Below are 20,053 nucleotides of genomic sequence, written 5' to 3'. Positions count from 1 at the left end.
GGCTTGTCAAGCACTGGCACAGCCCATCCAGGGCATGGTGGAGTCCCCGTTTATAAGACAGATGTGGCCCTTAGGGGCATGATTTGACACTGGCCTTGGCAGCATCAGGTCTGTGGCCAGACTCGATGACCTTAAAGGCCTTTCCAAAGCTGAGTGATGCTGTGACTCCAACCGCAGCCCTTCCCTGAGCCCGTGCCCGCCGCCCCCGCCGTGCCAGTGCCCTCTCAAAGGGGACAAGGGGACATTGTGCATTGTGGCCGTGCCCAGCCGCGGTGCCGGGCGGGCAGCGAGCAGCCCTGCCTCTGCCAGCCCCCTGCCAGCCCACTGCTGCTGTCACTGCACACATGGGCTGCTGCCTGGGGACCCCCTGGCACCAGGACCTGGCACTGGGATGCACAGGTAAGGTGCCTGAGGGGCTGTGCTGTGCCAGTGGGGCCGTGGGAGCTGGGGCTGGCTCCTTCCATGGGATGGGACCCTTGGGGACACTCTGGTGCTGAGCACTGGCCCCTCTGGCTACTTGCCTTTTCTGGGATGGCTTCTGATGCTGTCTCCTCTTGGATTAGGGTGTGTAGGGAGTGGGGCAGGACATTTTGGCCAGGGAGGGGACAGGGTTGTTTTATTCCCATGCTGTTGGCTTTTCCCCTCGCCGCCCTCCCTGTCCAGGAGCCCTCCAAGCACAGCCCGGGGGTGCTGGCATCCCCCAAGGCACCATTCCCATTCCAGTGAGCTGGAGGAAGGACGTGGCTCAGGGCCAGCCACCGTGGCCACGTGTCCCCCAGGGCCACAAGGTGCCCTGAGCAGGCAGCCCTGGAGCCAGGAGTGCAGCCCTGAGTGCTGGGACCTGTTCTTGGCTCAGGGCTGGAGCTCTTTCCTGCCCACTGTTACAAAATATTTTGGCACTGAGGAGGTCAGTGAGTCACTGGCACGACTGGGAACAACACCCCAGCTGCGGTTTCAATTGGTGCCTTGAAAAAAAAAGAAACTCCCAGTTCCCCTTCTGAGCCTGGCTCAAATGAAAATAAACACTGAACCTGTGGGAGCAACCAGAGTGAGCCCTGGCCCCTTCCTGGCTCTGGGGAGCCATGGACAGGCTCTGTCCTGCTGCTGGCGTGAGCAGCGTCCCACCTGCCACCTCCTGTGGCACATCCCACGGACACATCTCAGGCAGGGAGAATCTTGCCAGGCACCCGGACGCCTCTGCCCACCCTCTGTGTTCCCCAGGTGAGGAGTGTGAGTCCTGCTGGCCCCGCTCCCCCGAGCTCCTGCCCCGCTGGCACCAGGGACAATGGTGGTGGGACACGACCACGGCATCAGGGACCCATCCCCAGGGAATGGCATCAGGTACCCATCCCCAAAGAATGGCATCAGGGACTCATCCCCAGGGAATGGCACCAGGGACCCATCCCCATCCCCAGGGAATGGCACCAGGGACCCATCCCCATCCCAAGGGAATGGCATCAGGGACTCATCCCAAGGGAATGGCACCAGGGACCCATCCCCATCCCCAGGGAATGGCACCAGGGACCCATCCCCATCCCAAGGGAATGGCATCAGGGACCCATCCCCATCCCAAGGGAATGGCATCAGGGACCCATCCCCATCCCCATCCCCAGGGAATGGCACCAGGGACCCATCCCCATCCCCAGGGAATGGCACCAGGGACCCATCCCCATCCCCAGGGAATGGCACCAGGGACCCATCCCCATCCCCAGGGAATGGCATCAGGTACCCATCCCCAAAGAATGGCATCAGGGACTCATCCCAAGGGAATGGCATCAGGGACCCATCCCCATCCCCATCCCCAGGGAATGGCACCAGGGACCCATCCCCATCCCCAGGGAATGGCACCAGGGACTCATCCCCAGGGAATGGCACCAGGGACCCATCCCCATCCCAAGGGAATGGCATCAGGGACCCATCCCCATCCCCATCCCCAGGGAGTGCCACCAGGGACTCATCCCCAGGGAATGGCATCAGGGACCCATCCCCAGGCCCAGCCAGGGTCTGCTGGGACACACAGAGGGGAGGAGGACGTGGAGAAGTGCAGCAATGGCAGGAGCTGGCTCAGATTTCATTCTGCCTCTGCCTCCTTTCACTTCCCTTCTCCGTTTCCCTCATGTGGAAGGGATGGAGCTGCCACATGAAATGTTAAGGCTTTGTGAAATGTAGACCCTTTTCTTTCAAAGCAAAACTTATTCATGACCTGTTCAGCCTTGGGCTGTTCTTTTCTAATTGCTGGCTCTACATAAGAATTCTATTTCTCTAAATAAATAAGAACCATATTTCTGCATGCAAATACCAGTTTATTTGAGTGACTTAACAAATACCAATTTATTTGAGTGACTGGCAAAGCTGGCTCAATAAAAAGAACTGTAGGGCAGAGTTCTGGTCAAAGAAGTGACTTTAAAAGGCTGCTGCACATTCCAGCCCCATATTTCCAGGTACATGTTTATATTACAAATCCAGTCTGATTGCTGACAAAAATTGGGGTTTAATCTCGCTATCCCTCCATGGCCAATGCAGCTGTGGGGGAGCGGGACTGGAGTTTTGTGTGCCTCAGCTTTCATTAACATAATTAGCAGCTCAAGTTGCAGGCCCTGAATCCTTTATGGCAATGTGTGGAGAAGGGAGAATGCTGCTTGGATTTTGGATACCCACCAGAGCAGGCAAGGGAGAGAATCTCATTTTGACTTTCAAATTTTTGAACAGAGAGTTTTGCAAGGCCTTGGCTCTCCTGCTCTGGGGAGTTGAGGTCTCCTCCAAAAAAATCTCTGTTGGGGATTCACCCTTTTATCAGATCTGCTCACCTGAGGGTCTGGCCAGGAGAAAGGAGGGAAAATCCCCTCACTCCAGAGCCACTCCAGCACTGGGAAAAACCCCAGAATCAAGGGAATGATGGAGTTAGACCCATGGATCAATCTCATGGATCTCTCCAACCCCGAGCGTGACTCTCGGGTGGTTCCAGACTCACACCATCCCCAGCCTGAGCTGCAGATCTGTGCTCCCAAGAGCTCTCAGCAGCTCCTGGACATCCGAAAGCTCTTCCACAACATTTCCCAGCAGCTTTGCTGTGTCCCCTCCTCTCCAGGGAAGGCTGGGCTGCCAGAGCAGAGCAGCCCCACTCCCGAGGCGAGACAGGGCTCCCCAGAGCCCCCAGTGGTGCTGCTGGCTCTCAGGGACACCTTTCCACCAGGTAAGGATCTGCCGGGGAGATCTCACAGATTTCCTGGGGTGCCTTGGCTGAAGGGTGAGGATGGGCTGGGGTTGTGTGGTTTGAGCATCACAGCCAAGCTGGAGGCTCTGGTCAGAGGTGTCTCTGGGTGGCAGGGGTGGCTCTGGGCGGCAGGGGTGGCTCTGGGTGCCACAGAGCTCCTGCTCCCCTTCAATCCTCCTCTTTCCCTTCCCAAGAGATCTCGCTCTCGTTCTCCGTCGAGAGCCGCTCCTCGCGGTGCCGCAATTCCCAGCTCCAGGAAGCTGCCAGGAAGAAGCTGTGGGCTCTGGAGAGCGATGACAGAAGTGTCTGTGCCCTGTTCAAGGTAGAAATCCCATGGCAGCATGCTGGAATGCTCCTGGAATGATGGGGGGATGTGCTGGGGTACCAAACCCAACTCTGGAACTCCTCCAAGATCACTGCAGGGGACTGTGGAGAGGACTGGAATGATGGGGAAGGTGAACTGATGGCAGATGAGAGGCAAAGCTGAGCCTTGTGCTGTTTTGGGGGGGTTCTGAATAGCCAGGAATTCACAGCGCTGGGATCACCAAATCCGTGTCCCTGCTGGAGGTGACAGCTCTGGGCAGGCACAGAGTTCTCAGGTTGGTTTTTATAGAAACAAATCCTAGTGCAGAAGGGATTCCTGGACTGAACTCTCCTTCCCTGCTGGATTTCAAGGACCATACCTTGATGCTGCTTTGTGTCCCATGTGCAGGAGCTGTCAGCCAGGCTGGTCTGTATGCAGGCCCACGAGGATCGCTTCCTCCTCACCTTCAAAACCCTGGAGGAAGTCTGGAAGTTTTCCACATATCTGACTTTAGGTAATGTTCCCAAAGTCTAAACAGATCTTTTGTGTGAGAAGAGTTTTTGGAGAGGGCATTGGCTGACACTACAGAACTGTAATGTTGAGGGTGGACAATGAAAATATGAATTAGAGAAATTCGCAATTTATGAAATCTCTGCTTGGATCAGCGAGAATCAGGAGGATTCCTTTTGGGAAATTTTGGAGACAAAATTAGAAGCATTTGCCTGACCTTTGAAAATCCCAAGACCCTTCCTGCTGCCCAGGGAAGGAGGTGCTGATCCTGATCCCACTCTTGGCTCCTCAGGGTACGTGGGGACCTGCCTGGAGCAGCTGCTCTTTGCCCAGGAATTCTGGCTGGACTGTGCTCTGGTGGAGGACACCGAGCTCAGGGTCACCATGGATGAAGAGCACCTGGCCACCATCTACATGGATCTGCTCCTCCAGGAAGGTGTGATGGGAATGCACATGCAGGGAATTCCTGAAAATCCTACAGCAGGGCTGGGCTGGCACCACTGATGCACTGATCCAATCTCTGACTCTTTCTCCTTGCAGGGAACTTCTTCTCCAGGGCAGTGCCTGGCACCTGGAAGCCAGAGCAGGAGGGAGAGGAGGGTCTGCAGCTCTGCAGGAACGAGCTGATCCATGTGAAGAGTGTTGGGCAGGATTCCAAATGGGAAGGGATGTCCCTGCTGACGGGGCAGCGAGGCATGGTGCCCGTGACAGCTCTGGAGCCAATAGCTCAGCCCTTTTACCAGTAAGTGCTGAATTAAAGGGCTCAAACCAGGATTCTTTCCTGATCCTGGTGCCTGACTGGCTCCAAAGGTGGCTGGGAAACTCCTCTTGCCTCTGGCAAAGGGCAAGAGCCTCACAATTCCATGAGGGTATTCCCAGGAGGATCCACATTAGACATAAAGACTGGAATCAATGCAGGTGCTGTCAATGGGACACAGCAAGGACATGCTCCTACTTCAGATGATGTTTTTGTAAGGTATTGATTTAGGTCATACATGAGGTTATCTCTGATTAACAGATGAAGAAATGGCAAAAAAAAAAAATTAGGCAATGGCAACCAAAGTGGGGATTCACATTGGTCACCTGTCTGAGCCTTTTGCTTGGAGAAATCTTCCTTAAAGATGGCAAATTTATCCTGCTCGTCTCCTGTGGTGTGACACCATCCCTGGGGCTGGCCTGGGTTCAGGAGTGCTCCCAGAGGACCAGTGAGGGTCCCTTTTGCCTTGCAGGTGGTTCCTGAAGAGTTATGCTGTGAGTTTTGGCCTCTCCCAGGAGATCAGTGGGACGAGCTCTGGGGCCATTGGTGAGTGACCCCTGTGCAAGGCACTGTCCCAGGGCTGGGCACAGCTCAAAACCCGGGTTTGGCCACAAGTGACCACAAATCCATTTGTTGTTCTGGGCCTGAGCCCACTACAGGGGCTCCAAGGGAATGCTGCATGTCTGGACTCTCTGGAAGTTGCAAACCACGTTCTGAGGAGCACAGAAGGCTGCTGGTGACACCCTTCTGCCACTGGTTTTTCCATGTCCTATTTCAATTTTACGTTTCTTTAAATTCTTTCAGGAGGGAGGTTTCAAATCATGAGGTTCCAACCTTGTGTTCACATGAAACCTGTGCCCACCAGCCAGCCCTTAACCCCAGTCCAGTCCAGTTCACAGCAAGCTGGACACAGGAGCTCTCTGCAGGTGTGACTTTGTCCTGTAGGGACATTTACCCTGTCCAAGATTTCACTCCTGGCAGAATTGAGATAGGGCAGTCTGTGAAAATCCATATTTCCAGTCACCTTCCAGGCTGCAGCTTGCAGAGATGTGGAGTTTATCCATCCCTCTTTTATTTTGTGTTATAATCCACTTCTCAAGGAGAAACAGCACAGAGCTGGATCCAAGATCACAATAAATCTAAGGGGGGAGAGAGGCAGCCCTCTCCAGCTGGAATCAAACCTCTCCTTGCCCAGGTCTTTCCAAGTGAGGAGGTTTTAGCAGGGATCCCACTGAAATTCCTTTTTTTTTTGCCTTGGTTTCCCAGTCAAAGGCAAGTGCATTGCCACCAAGGACCACAGAGGAGCAGCATGGGATGAGCTGAGCTTCTCCAAAGGAGACCCCATAGAAATCATCGGTTTCTTCATCCCTGGACTGCCCTGGTTTGTGGGTAAATCACTCAGCACCGGGAGCATCGGCTTCGTTCCCACCCAACACGTAAATCCTGAGGCTTGTGAACCTCTGTGAGTTTATTTAATTTAAATCCTGGAAAAAAAGAGAGGGGAGGCTCTGAATCCCACCTCAGGGCTGTGTGAGAGCCTAGTGCAGGTGATTTCCTTTTCAGGAGCTTTACAGAGGGTGGGTTTGAGGTGTGAGCAGAAACCTTGGCCAGGCTCTGCTGCAGCCCAGACAAAGAAATTGCATTTCTTAGGTGATTCTTGGAGAGGAACAGATCCAGCCCTGGGCTGAGCTGGCTTCGGTTTGTAGCTCTGAGGGGCTGGGGAGAGCATTCCCTGCTGAGGAAACCAAATCCTGCTTTCCTTCCTCCTGCCGCTGGGTGTGGAGGCAGAATGGCCACTGGCACAGAGCAGAATTCCACCCCTTCCCAAGGACACAGCAAGAGCTGTCCAGGGAGGGAGGATGAGAAATCCCACCCTGACTCAGGCACTTGTCTCTGTTGGTGGCTTCCATTCGATGCCTGTCCCAAAAGGCTTCTCCAAGAGTGTGTGGAGGAGGACAAGGTTTTAACCAAGCTCTGCTGGGCTTTCCTCTCTCAGAGTCACTCAGGGTGAATTGTAGCCCTTTTCTCTGACACTCCAGAAGGGACAGAGCAGATCAGGTGGCATCCTGTGGCTTCTGCATTCCAATAATGACCAATAGGTCTCCTTTTCCTTGGTACTCTTCTGGTCCTTCATGAAGAACCTGGGTGGGGAAGGTGTCCAAAATCCGGTGTTCATCTGCAACAGAACTTCTGTGGTGGGATGAAAAGAATGGATGGAAAACATCCCATCCCATTATCCCATCCTGTTATCCCATCCCATCCCATCCCATCCCGTTATCCCATCCCGTTATCCCATCCCGTTATCCCATCCCATTATCCCATCCCATTATCCCATCCCATTATCCCATCCCATTATCCCATCCCATCCCATCCCATCCCATCCCATCCCATCCCATCCCATCCCATCCCATCCCATCCCATCCCATTATCCCATCCTGTTATCCCATCCCATCCCATCCCATCCCATCCCATCCCATCCCATCCCATCCCATCCCATCCCATCCCATCCCATTATCCCATCCTGTTATCCCATCCCATTATCCCACCCCACTCCACAGGCCAGCTGCAGTGGCAGGGGCTGGGGACACGCTGACTCTTTTCTCCTGCCCCACTCCACAGGGGAAAGGGTTTTGTGTTTCTGAGCGAAGAGGAGAAGTCCCCAGTCCTGCACGTGCCCTGCAATGGTGGGGAGCAGCACTTTGCCACCCTCCTGGGGGACCTGGCACACACTGACATCACCTCTGTGTACAGGCTGGGTGAGTGTCCCCTACCCTTCTATCCCAGTCCCTGCATCTCCAGGGAGAGCTGGGCAGTGCCTGGAGAGCCCCAGGATCATGGGAATGCAGTGGAAGCAACTCCTGGGGTGGAGGTGGCACCAAACCCATGCTCAGCCTGGTGATGGAAGCTGGAGGAGTCCTTAGGAGGTGACCCTGCCATGCTGGAGTTTGTGGGGATCTTCTGTGCTCCCAGGGCAGCTCCTGAGCTGGGATTCACCCTGGCAGATGCTGCTCTCCACTGAGGCTGGCCTGCAGGACCAGGGTCAGGGTTTCTGAGGTGTCTCTCTTCCAGCTGGGTGGTTTGGGGACTTCAGCTGATGTCTGCACATTGACACTGACAAAAGGATTTGGGGTTTTGTTTTCTGTTTGTCTCTCTGTACAGCTGGTTTTGAGCCCGCAGCCGCGCTCCCACAGGCACCACCAGGTGAGTATGAGGAGGGGACAGAGGGGGAGGCTTTGGTGATGATTTCTGAGGGTGAATTTGGATATGAGGAAACATCAGAGGAAGGTTTGGGTTGGGAGGAACCTTAAAGGTCATCCAACCCCACCTCCTGCCATGGCCAGGGACACCTTCCACTAGCCCAGTGTCCAACCTGTCCTTGGACACTGCCAGGGATGGGGCAGCCACAGGGAACCATTTCTCCCTGACCCCACTGTGGTTTCCCTGTCCCTTCCAGAGGCTGCTCTCCATGGCAGTAAAGAAATCCAAGTGCTCCAGTCTTGGGAGGAAATCAATGACTGGGCTACCAGCAGCACCTCAGAGCTGTCCAGCCCAGGCAGTGAAACAGCCCCTGCCACTCTGGAAGATGTTCTCCTGGACAAGCTGGACGATTTGGATTATCCCAAATTCTTCATCGACCTCAGTGCTGGACATATGGAGGATGCTGATGTCTTTGACCCCATGTTGACCTTCCTCAACCAAGACAGTTTTGTGCCCAGTTTTCAAAGCTTTTATGATCTCAGCTTTTCCTTTCTCCACTCCACTTTTTATGGTTTCTCTGATGAGGATGAACTGGTCCTGTACCTCGAGACTTCCCGCAACTGGGCCAAGAGGACTCGTTCAGTTTGGGCTCACGTCAGGCTCTGTTTCCTCTTGGGTAAACTCTGCATCAAAAAGGTCAAGCTCTCCCAGGCTCGGGTGTACTTTGAGGAAGCCATGAGCGTCCTAGACAGGGGTTTTGGGGATCTGCCCCTGCTGGCAGCGCTGCACGTGAGCCTCGCCTCCATCTACCTGAAGCAGAACATGAAGCTCAAGTTCTCCTCCCTGCTGGGGAAGACGGTGACCTTGCTCGTGTGCCTGCCTGGCCGCTCCTTCAGCTGGGAGAACGAGCTGGATCTCCTGACGTACATCCTGAGGGAATCCATCGCCGTGGGCAACGCTCTGCTGGAAGCCCGGATCTGCTTCCTCATCGTCAAGCTCTTCCTGCAGCTGGGCAGAACCGAGGAGGTGCTGCCCTTTTTGGAGCATCTCCAGTGTCTCAGCATCACCTGGCTCGACCCAGACACCCGTGCTGGGCCACTGGACGCCGCTGCCACCTTGGGCTACCTCTACGACAAGAAGTGCTTGCCGAACATCGCGCTGGCCTCCGTCAGGTCCTTAGCTCCCAGCAGCACCAAGGGGACACCCACCCCTATCTGGAGAGCCGGCTTCATCCTCCAAAACGCCTCCAAGCTCCTGGGGAAGCAGCTGGACAGGAGCAGCATCCCGGCAGTGGCTTGCTTGTACCTGAAGCAAGCGCTGCAGTTCTGCTGCGACACCAGGGCTGTGCCCATGCAGAGGACGCTCTGTGCCGTGCTGTCCAGGCTGTTCCTCCAGCACGGGCTGCTGGATGGGGCCGTTTGTTACGCAGCCAGAGCCGCAGCCCTGGGCAGGCTGCTGGGGGAGGAGGAGGCTTTTGAGTCCTCGCTGTCCTTGGGGTGGCTGTACCTCCTGCAGCAGCAGCCGGGTGCAGCCGGGGACATCCTGCGGCAGCTGCGGCGCTGCCTGCGCGGCACGGCCAGCGAGACCCAGGGTGGGGCGGTGCACAACCTCCTGGCCATGGCCCTCAGGGGCGAGGGGAGGATTCAGGAGGCTGCAGAGAACTTCCTGAGGGCCCTGCACAAAGCCAAGGAGATGGGGAGCAGGAGGAACCAGGCTGTGGCTCTGGCTAACCTGGGCCAGCTGAGCCTGTCGTGTGGGGCTGCCCAGCTGGCTGAGCTCTACCTGCTGTGGTCAGTGCGGCTCTACGCCGAGCTCCAGGGACACCGAGAGCTGGACATGGAGCTGGCACAGGTGCTGCTGTGGCTGGCACAAGCCATGGTGGACAGGCAGAGGATGGAAGATGCCAAACTCTGCTACGAGCTGGCGCTGGGGTTTGCCCTGAAGTGGCAGAACCTGAGGAGTGAGTACAGAGGGGAGCCGGGCAGTGTTCCACCCTGCCAGGTGCCTGGCGCTGTCCCCTGACCTGTCCTTCTCCCTTTCCTCGTGCCACGCAGGTCAGCTGCACGTCACGGAGTGTCTGTGCCATTTCTACAGCAGAGTGTGCCCCGACCTGCAGGCATGCATCACCTACCACGAGCACTGGGCATCCTTGGCACGGCAGCTGCAGCACAGGGAGCTGGAGGGCAGTGCCAGGCAGGCCCTCAGCCAGCTCTACCAGGCTTTGGGCACACCTGAGTGAGTGCCTGGGGCTGCTGGATACTGCCAGAGTGCGTTGGCTTGAGCAGGGTGGGAAGGGGTGTGGTGGCTCCATCTGCCCCACAGTTCTGGTTCTGACATTTATGAGCTGTCCCTGTGCTCTGAGAGGCAGCAGCTCAATGTCAACCAGAGCTGGGCAAACGCTGTCCCAGGCAGAGCTGGATCTGGCCAAACACAGTTTTCCAGGACACCTCCAGCCTTCAGCAGAGTGACAGGGAATTCACTGCTTCCTTTGGAAGCTCATCCCAATGGTTAATCACCACTCCCCAGTAAGAACAGGCTCCTTATCTGCTCTTTGAGTAAATCTGGTTCCAGCTGCCAAGGCTGCCCCTCCTATATCTGCTGTGATGTTGTCCCCAGGGAGGGACTTTGGACCCACAGGAGCTGCTTAAAACCCGGTGTCAGCTCACCTTTAATCCTCTGCCTGACACCTGTGTGGGACTGATTAAATGGAGAGGAGAGGAGAGGAGAGGAGAGGAGAGGAGAGGAGAGGAGAGGAGAGGAGAGGAGAGGAGAGGAGAGGAGAGGAGAGGAGAGGAGAGGAGAGGAGAGGAGAGGAGAGGAGAGGAGAGGAGAGGAGAGGAGAGGAGAGGAGAGGAGAGGAGAGGAGAGGAGAGGAGAGGAGAGGAGAGGAGGACAGACCAAAGGTGTGCAGAGGCAGTTCCCACTGCCAGAAGGACAAATGGGCAGGGCTGTCCCCAGCTGGGGTGTTCACCTCCCCAGCCAGGTCATGGTGAGTGCAGGGGGAAGGTATTTAGGGAGCAGATGCCTGTCATGTGAACGGTGCTATTTAGGATCACAAAGTGCTATTTAGGATCACAAAGCACCCCATTCCCTGGGCTCCCAGGACAGCTGGGGCCTGGCTGCCAGCAGAAGGGACACCAAGCCAACAAACTGCCCTGGACACTGCTGGCTCTTCCTTCCCCACAGCTCATCCCACTGCCTGTCCCTGTGTCCCCCAGTGACCAGGGGCTGGAAGAGAGGTTTGGACGTGTAGCCAGAGATCTCTCTGTGGCTGCACAAAGGACAAACACCGGGCAAAGTTGTGGGTTTGGGTGCCAGGTGCTGTCTGGGAGATGTAAGTACAAGCATTCCCTGCCTCTGCTCCCATGTGGAGCTGGGAGTGACTTTGGGAGTCAGCTCAGGGAGGCAAATTGGGCTTGTGGGTGACCTGGATGAGCCCCTCTTAATCACAGAGGGGCAAGGAGCAGCCTGAGAGGGTCCTGAATTGTCCTAAGGTGGCCAAATGACCATGAAAGCCTGAGAATTAGAGCATGAGACCTCCATGATCCTACCAGTGCACATTGCTCAGAGCTCCCAATGTCCTTTTGTCCCCAAACTTTGATAACTACAGGAGGAGAGGGCAGGGGCTCAGTGCCATGGGGAGGCGGCGTGGGGACAGCTGAGAGTGTCCTGTAACTACTCTAAAGTGGCTTTTTGCCTGTTGCCATCTCAGGGCTTTGAGACAATCCCTGGACTGCACCAAGCAGTGCCTGAGGATCTTCATCGACCTCGAGGAGGCTGCGAGGGCAGCAGAGGCCTGGCTGCAGGCAGGAAAACTCTATTATCTTCTACAGGAGGATGAGCTGGTGGAAATGTACTTCCAGGTATGGAGGAGGTGGCTGGAGTTGTCCCATGCATTCCCATCACAGCCTTTTGGGGCTGGAAAACCTGGAAGGGAAAGTTCTGAGCACTTCCAGCACTCCTGCTGGAAGGAGGAGCTCTTGCCTTACCCTCAGGCTCTGAATTTCCTCTCTTTCTCTCCATCCACTGAGTTTAGAGGATTTTGGGGTGAAAATAAGTGAATTCATTGAGTCAGAAAGTGATGTAGGAGTGCCAAAGGAAGCTGGAGGTGCCAAGTGACCAGTTCCCATTGAAATATCCATAAATAAAGGATAAGTGCCAGGGAAGTCCTTGGAGTTGAAGACTTCTGGCATCTCTCCATCTCCAGCATTATTTTATCAGCTGAGCTGCAGAGTAGAAGACCAACTCCTAAAATTAGGGTTTCATTTAATCATACCAATGTCTCTGCCTTTCCAAATGTCACTCCAGCCCTATTTTTCCTTCCAGGCAGGCATCCAGACTGCTCTGAAAGGGGACAACTTCTCCTTGGCCATGGATCTTTATGAGAAAGCAGGTGACACCTTCTTTAATGGCAGCAGGAACAGGGCCCGAGCAGTGGAGTTTTACAGGGTATGGAGCCCTCTGAGCATCTCTGACCCCACAGGGAAAGGGGCCGGGGGGCTTTGCCCCAGGGCAGAGCAAAAGGATGGAGGGTGGAGAGGGATGGGGTGATCCTGAAGGTGCCAGAGTAGGAGGCCTGGAGCACAGGTTTTCAAAACAAAACAAAACAAAAAAAAAAAATCCAAAAAAGCCAACCCAGAGATCATTTGGGATTGGGAATGGATTCCTTCCGTTACCAATTCTGGTGGTGTTAAGTGTGAGCTGGTCACTCCTGGGTACACCCAGTCAGAATTCCAGGTACCCGAGGAAGGGCAGAGATGTGAAACTTGAGAGCTGTGCTCTGGGATTTAAAACTCACTTTCAAAGGAAAGAAAGGGTCTAAAACCTATCGGTGCAGTGCCCATCCCCTGTCTTGGTCCTTGTCCTGTTGCTCTGTCACCCCTCTCAGGCAGTGCTGATCCCTCCAGGAGCCCTGAACTCACCGTTCTCTCTCCTTTAGGGAGGTGCTGTGCCCTTGGCCAGGAAACTCAAGGCCACTCAGACAGAGCTGCGGTTGTTCAACAAACTGGCAGAGCTGCAGATCAGCCTGCAGGGCTATGAGAAGGCTCTGGAGTTCGCCACGCTGGCAGCCAGGCTCAGCCTCAGGGTTGGTGAGTGATTTACACCCAAAAGTTACTGGGAGTTACTGGGCGGCGGGTGATTTTCACCCACAGGTGATTGGGAGCCACTGAATCTTGTGGGTGAGAACAAAATCCATGTGAAAAGGGGATCTCCTGCTTTCCTAACTCTGCTGGACCTATTCTTACCCAAAGTTAGGACCTATTTTTAAGGCCACTTCCCTTTTTTTCAGCTGTGTGACAGCAGTGGGGTTTTGTTCCCCCAGAGCACAGGAAGTCTGGTGGAAGCTGAAGACTGAGCAGTTCCTCTCTGCCCTGGTTCTGCTAAAATCCTCAACCCTTCCCGTTACAGAAATAGTTTGGGTGGGCAAAATGCCAGTTTAAATGTATGGGATGGGACCAGTCTTGTACCAGCTCCTTCCAGCACCCAAAATTCCCCTGGCTGAGTGACACTGCTGGTCCAGCTTGGGTATCAACAACCCTGCCCATGGCTCTGTTTTCTCTTGGAGGTATCCATGCCCCCAGGCTGCTGAGAAAATGAATCCAAAGTGGCTCAGCAGGGCTGGGGGCAGATTGAGCTGGGTCAGCAACTTTTCCAGACCCATTGTAGGACCTGGTTGATTCCACACAACCTTCTCCAGGGGATCCATGGCAGGATCTGGTTGATTCCACATTTTCTTCTCTTTTCCGGATCCATTGTAGGACCCGGTTGATTCCACCCCTCTCTTTTCCAGGGAATCCATGGCAGGATCCAGTTGATTCCACTCCTCTGTTTTCCAGGAGATCCATTGTAGGACCTGGTTGATTCCACACAACCTTTTCCAGGAGATCCATGGCAGAATCTGATTGATTCCACCATTCCCTCTCTTTCCCAGGGGATCCATGGCAGGATCTGATTGATTCCACCATTCCCTCTCTTTCCCAGGGGATCAGCTGCAGGATCTGATTGATTCCACCATTCCCTCTCTTTCCCAGGGGATCAGCTGCAGGAGCTGGTTGCCTTCCACCGCCTGGCCACAGCCTATGACTTGCTGCACATGCATGAGATGGCCGAGGATTGCTACCTGAAGACGCTGGCCCTGCGTCCCCCCGTGCTGCAGGGCTCAGCAGAGACCCTGTACTACTGCAAGCTCTACTGGCACCTGGGCAACCTGGCTCTGCACAAACTGCAGGTGAGAAAGGAGCCTTCCCATGCTGCTGTGGCTTGGGTGGAGAGCTGAGGGTGGAGGTCACATCATCTGGTTTTTTGAAGGGGGTGAAGGTAATTGGGAAAGAAGTGCTGGCACGTAGCAGCATTCCAGTGAAATCAGGTCCTGCCTGGAACCTCCAGGCTCTGCTCCAGCTCCCTCCTGCCCCGTGAGCTCCGGTGAAGCCCCTTCCTAACACCTTGCTCTGTGCTTTCTGCCCAGGATGAACAGGATGCATCCTCCTACTTCCTGCTGGCCCTCGCCGCAGCCGCCGAGCTGGGAGACCAGGAGCTGCAAGCCCGGCTCCGTGCCAAGCTGGCTGCCATCCCCAGAGCCCCAGGGGGACCTGAGGGCACGCCAGGCTGTGCCACGGACCGGCCCCGGTGGCTGAGCGGTGGTGGCCACGTGGTGTGACCCGTGTGCCACCCTGGGAGCCATCCGGGAGCACCGTGCCAGGGCTGTGTGCTCTCCAGAACCAGCCCAGGAGACAGGAGAGGTCCTGCAGCACGTCCTGAGGGGCTGGAAGGGTTTGGGCCCCTCACCCCAAGAACTTGGGACCCTGTCCTGGTTCTTCAGGAGCAGGGTTGTGCCCCGCAGCAGAGGTGGCACAGCCAGGGCAGGATGCTGGAGCTGGTGGTGCAGCAGGGTCGAGTTCCTGGGGGGTTCAGGAGTGTCCTGCCCAGGATGGGGATGGGGATGGTGACAGCTGCCATGTGCCTGTCCCCACAGCTGCCCCACACCTTGGAGCAGCTCAGCCCGACCCAAACGTGTTTGAAATAGCAACTCCTTTATTTATGCCTGGTTTTTATCCTCGTGATGACATCTCTGGCAGTCCCCTCTCCTGTAAAATGCACCACCAAAGCTTTTGGCAGTGAGAGACAGAATTGGGGAAGTGAGGACGAATAAAGGGCTGGTCCAGGCTCAATTGGGGGCAGAAAAAAAGAACCCCAGCCCTGCCATCCAACCTCCGGTTCTAGAGCAGGAAAAGAGCACTGGAACCGGGACGTGCAGTATCCCCGTCCCTGGAGGTCTCTAAACGCAGATGTGACATTTTGGGACACGGTTTAGTGGTGTGGGAATGGTCGGGCTCGATGATCTTAGAGAGATTTTCCAACCTGAGTGGTTCTCCCGGGCACAGGGCAGGTATGTGCAGTTCTGAGACGGCCACCAGAGAGCAATAAAAGCTCATTTTTTACAGCGAGAGCGGCTTCTCTGCAAACTCCGGGATGGAGCACAGGGAAGAAGGAGCGATTTTCCACATCCGATCTCTTTGCTTTGGCAACCAGTGGCCATCTGGGGCTTTCACAGCCAGACCCTGCTCCCAGTTCCCTGCCCCTGCTGCCCTGCATGGGATTGTGAAATGCAGAATATTTATTTCCTCCCTGCTCTCTGCAAACGCCGAGTTCAGCTTCCTCTTCGAATCCCTTCGAGGCGTTTGTCACCGAGGCAATGATTATTTACAGCTTGTTTACCGAGCAGCCTCAGACCCCAGCCCAGAGGAGGGAAATCTTCATCCTTTTGCAAAAGATTCATCCAAATTTTCAGGGTGAAAGCCAACGTGCTCAGGGCTCCCCAAAATCTTCCTGCCCCACCCCACTGGGCTGCTTGAGCTCAGTGCAGGTGCTTGGTGCTCACCATGCCAGAGCAGGATGTTTTCTGCAGTTTTTATTTTGGTCTAGATGGTCTTTAAGGACAATTCCAACCACTTAACATTCCCTGGATCTTCTCACGAACAGGGGGGGAAAAGCACGGTCTCACATCTTTGTGCCAGGAGGAAGATGGACAACTGGAAATTGTGGGGAGGAGCTGGGATGGTTCTGGTTTAAACACACAGGCTCAGTGTCTGAGCTGGCCGAACTCAGCCCAGCTCCAGGAGTCAGAGAAATTCTGATTTGCAGGACTCTGGAGCTGCTTGGAAACCAAATGCGCCCTCCTTAAATCACAGCAAAACAGATTTTGTGGTGCCTGCAAGGGGAGAAAAAGTCTTCCTCCTTGGGAGAATCCTATAAAAGATCATTTTCCCTCTCCCTCATCTGCCTGCCCGCTCCCGCATGCTGCGATGCAGTGAGATGAGAGCTCAGGGTGGCCAGGGCTAATTAAAATTCATAATACAGCAAAATTTAAAGCTGTTGTTCATGTGTACCGCTGGGTCAGTGCCCAAGGAAAGATGAGGATATCCCATCCCTCCAGCCACCAGTTTTGTGGGCAGAGAAATTTGGGGACTTTGTGCTGGAGGAGGTCACCAGGTGCTGGCTCAGCTCCTGGAGCTCCTGTCATCCTCCACCCTGTCCAGGCTGGGGGTGCTGTCCCTCATTCCTGGGACGTTCTTTGGGACACAGCAGCAGGGAGGGACCCTCAGCGTGCTGAGGGGTGCAGAGCCTGGCCAGGGCTGTGCTGCTGCTCCAGGAAGAGAAGGAATGTGGGAACACAGGAATTATCCTGCAGAATAACAAAATAACAGCAGTGTACTTAAAAAAAAAACACACAAAAAAAAATTAAGCCCACTAATACAAAAAAATAACCTAGCAAACCAAAAACCCAAAAAAAACCTGCCTTACTAGCCCTACATAAAAAAAAAATCACAAAAAACCAAAAAAACTGTACAACTTATAAAAATAATTGAAACAAATTCCCATGTCATACATATTTGAACATTTTAAAATAAAAATAATACACTACATGTATAATAACCCAAAAACTGAACATTACCTACTGCATAAAAACCAGTATCACATCTTAAATTTTACCATTCAAAAAAACCCCAAACTAAACCAAATAAAAACTAAAATAAAAAAAATAAAAAGAAAATACGAACTCCCAAATGGCCAAAAGGTCCTTCCAAAACCTAAAAATAATACAATGGTTTCATTAAAAGACCCATTAAAAAACCCAGACATTAGTTAATCAATTTACAACTAAATATAGGTATATTAAAATATATAATATAACCAAACAAGTCGTAAAAAACTACCTTATATACCAAAAAATTAACAAACACCAATTAAAAAAAAAAAAAAAAAAGAAAAAAAGAAATAGCCCACAGGCCATTTACCAAAACACAAATAAACTTCACCAAATTACCAAAAATCGAGCAGCAGCGTCCTCCGAGGCAGAAATAGGGGAAAGGGAAGGGATGGATCAAATCTCCCCTGACACCAGGTGTGCCCTGGCTTGTGACCCCTTCCTGAGCCACGTGTGACAGCCTGTTCTGTGCCCAGGCCAGCAGTTTTCCTTCCTCCCCGCAGCCAGACAGGCTGGAAATAGATTTGGTGGGAGCCACGTGCAGCAGCGCGTGCTGCTCAGAGCAGCACCTTCCTTCCCAGAGCTTCCAGAGCTGCAGGAACATCCCTGCTTTGCTTTTTTGGGGCTCCAATCCTTCCCCAGTTTGACCTTGCAGGCACCAGCACTCCCAGTCCTGACATAGCACCCAGCCTGTGGTCCTGTGTTTGTTTGATTTCTCAAGGGGGTATTTAAAGCCTGGAGTATCGAGGGGCTGGGATTTCATTCTTGGACAGTGGAAATACCACGACAGGAATAATTACTGCATCATCTGAGCTCTCCCGTGGAATCAGGAGAAAGGAAATGCCGATAAATGGAAATACAGAGAGCCGGATTTATTTGGATTTTCACTGAAATTGCTATTTTCTGCGGAAGCGCAGCACCCAACAACAACACTTGTTATCAGCAGACATTTTTTTTTTTTTTCCATCGTTCCTTCGTGGCACAGTGGTGCAAACCGGGCTGGATGAGAGAGCTGATGTGGAGGAGCAGCGAGGCTGAGGCAGAGATAAACCTGGAGCTCAGCTTATCTCAGAGGTGGCTGCTCCTCTCTGGGCAGCATCTCCTGGTGTTGCCTGGATGGGTAATGAGGAGTTGGTAAACACCAGCTGTTCTGCTAAGCAGAGCTGGGGGGAGTGCGTAAACTGGGTAATTTAGATTAAAAATCATTTATTTGCACAGCAACCTGCTTGTTCGGTGATAATTGGGGCCATAAATATTTATGGGAGGAGGAGGAGCAGGGGCTGAGCCTGAGCCAGGAGTCACCAACTGTGGCTGCAGGGGATGAAATAAACTCTCCATCTCTGCACTGGGGTGTGTTGGGATGAAAACACCTGGAATAGGCCTGGAATTCCTGCAGTGCTGCTGGCCCTGCCCTGAGAGCTCACCTTGTCCCTGGGGGAAGGGAGAAGAGGCAGAGGAGCAGCAGGGAAGTGACTCTGGATAGGGAATAGTGAGGCCAGATGTAAAAATAATTCCCAGTAGGGATTTGAAATTAAATGTGCTGAGGTGGCATCAGGCAGGGGGGCAGTCCTGGAGCTGTCACCTCTGCTGTCACCTGAGTGTCCCTGGCATTCAGCACCTGGGATGGGAGCCCAGGTCAAACATCTCTGTGGGCATGGAGAGGGCAGGGAGAGTGAACTGGTGAAGAAAATACAGAAATCAAACAGAAAATCCAACTCCTTCCAAGCACCCAACCTTCCAGGGACACGTGGAAGGACAGCTGGGTGCCAGGGGTGGGTGACAGCTCCCTGTTCCTGTCTTGTCCTGGATTAGAAGGTGCCAGGGTGAGCTGGGGGTTGCTCAGAGCTCCCCAGCTCCCATGGGCTGTGCCAACAGTGGCAGCTCCTCGCCCAGGGAAAAGGGAAGGAAAGAGGCAGGAAAAAGCAGGAAAACTGGCAGGAAAGAAGTAGGGGAACTAGGAGGAGACAGGTGGGAAACAGGCAGGAAAAAACAGGGAAACTGGGAGGAAAGAGGCAGGACAGAGGAGGAAAACGGGGAGGAAAGAGGTAGGGAAACAGGATGGAAAGAAAGGGAGAAAATGGAGAAAAGAGGCAGGAAACTGGTAGGAAACAGGAAAACTGTCAGGAAAGAAGTGGGAAAATTGGCAGGAAACAGGCAGGAAAGAAGCAGAAAAACTGGGAAAGAAGAGGCAGCAAATAGGCAGAAAAATGGAAGAAAAGAGACAGAAAACTGGGAGAGAAGAGGCAGGAAAGTGGCAGGAAAGAAGAAGAAAAACGGGAAAAAAGAGGCAGAAAACTTGTAGGAAAAAAAGCAGGAAAACTGGCAGGAAAGAAGTGGGAAAACTGGCAGGAAAAGTGGCCTAAGAGTCTCCTCTCTCCACAGCACTGGGGACAAGTGTAAGAAGCAGCACAAGTGCCAGCAATTCCTGTCACACTGCAGGAGAGGGGAGGGAAATTAAAAAGACTCCACATTTGGCCGTGGAGACTCTTGGAAAGCAGTCCAGGAATCAGGATGGATGCACAGAAATGAGCTCCTGAGCAGCAGATGGGTTTTGAGGAAGGAAGAATAAATCCTTACATAACCAAACTCCCTCTGTGCTCTGGTTATGGGGTGCTTGTTTTCTTTTGCTGTTTTGTTTGATTTTTTTTTTCCCTTTCTTTTGCACCTGCTCTGACTGTGGCACTGGGGCCACACAAGAGTGTAAATATTGGTTATAAATACTACACCTGCACGATTTCTGGGCTGGTTGTGGGGTTTAATCCTCCCTGGGACACCCTCAGATCCTTGCAGCTGATTGTTTAATGGCAGCACGATTTTTGCTTGCCCTGTATGAGATTTAAGACAGGCTTGTTCCCAAAGTACTCCTACAACATTAATCAGGTTACAAAACCTCTTCCTCCAGTGCTGTGGGAAGGATTTAATTAAGTCCTGTGTGACTCCAGAGCATGAGGAGTCTCTCCTGGATTTCCCTGACCCATCAGCTGGGTTTTGCCATTTTTCTCTCCTGATGAGGCAGGAGGATGAGCTGCGTGCTCTGGTGGTGAGGGTCAGGGATGCATCCACAGGAAGCCAAACCTGGCACCG

At 53.7% G+C, this 20,053-nt stretch overlaps 1 protein-coding gene across 1 annotated transcript; it reads left to right on the top strand.

The window, feature by feature from the left end:
- Positions 1–1,082: 1,082 nt before the first annotated feature.
- On the top strand, positions 1,083–14,641 carry SH3TC2 (SH3 domain and tetratricopeptide repeats 2). The gene is made up of 17 exons (XM_062502186.1): positions 1,083–1,341; positions 3,089–3,193; positions 3,409–3,536; positions 3,927–4,032; positions 4,321–4,464; positions 4,569–4,770; positions 5,258–5,331; positions 6,052–6,247; positions 7,405–7,541; positions 7,945–7,986; positions 8,240–9,943; positions 10,038–10,218; positions 11,696–11,846; positions 12,310–12,432; positions 12,923–13,073; positions 14,016–14,212; positions 14,450–14,641. Exons 1-17 carry the CDS (start codon positions 1,083–1,085, stop codon positions 14,639–14,641), a joined length of 4,092 nt encoding a protein of 1,363 aa, XP_062358170.1.
- Positions 14,642–20,053: the final 5,412 nt, after the last annotated feature.

This window comes from Cinclus cinclus, chromosome 14, assembly GCF_963662255.1.
Source record: "Cinclus cinclus chromosome 14, bCinCin1.1, whole genome shotgun sequence".
Lineage (NCBI taxonomy): Eukaryota > Metazoa > Chordata > Aves > Passeriformes > Cinclidae > Cinclus > Cinclus cinclus.
This window is presented reverse-complemented; position numbering and strand designations above follow the sequence as displayed.

What these genes read in the sequence shown, in the direction of transcription:
- SH3TC2 (XM_062502186.1), top strand. Translation starts at nt 1,083, where the DNA reads ATGGACAGGCTCTGTCCTGCTGCTGGCGTGAGCAGCGTCCCACCTGCC. An exon ending in GTGTCTGTGCCCTGTTCAAG is followed by an intron (nt 3,537 to 3,926) that starts GTAGAAATCCCA and finishes TCCCATGTGCAG; the next exon opens with GAGCTGTCAGCCAGGCTGGT. An exon ending in GCTCCCACAGGCACCACCAG is followed by an intron (nt 7,987 to 8,239) that starts GTGAGTATGAGG and finishes TGTCCCTTCCAG; the next exon opens with AGGCTGCTCTCCATGGCAGT.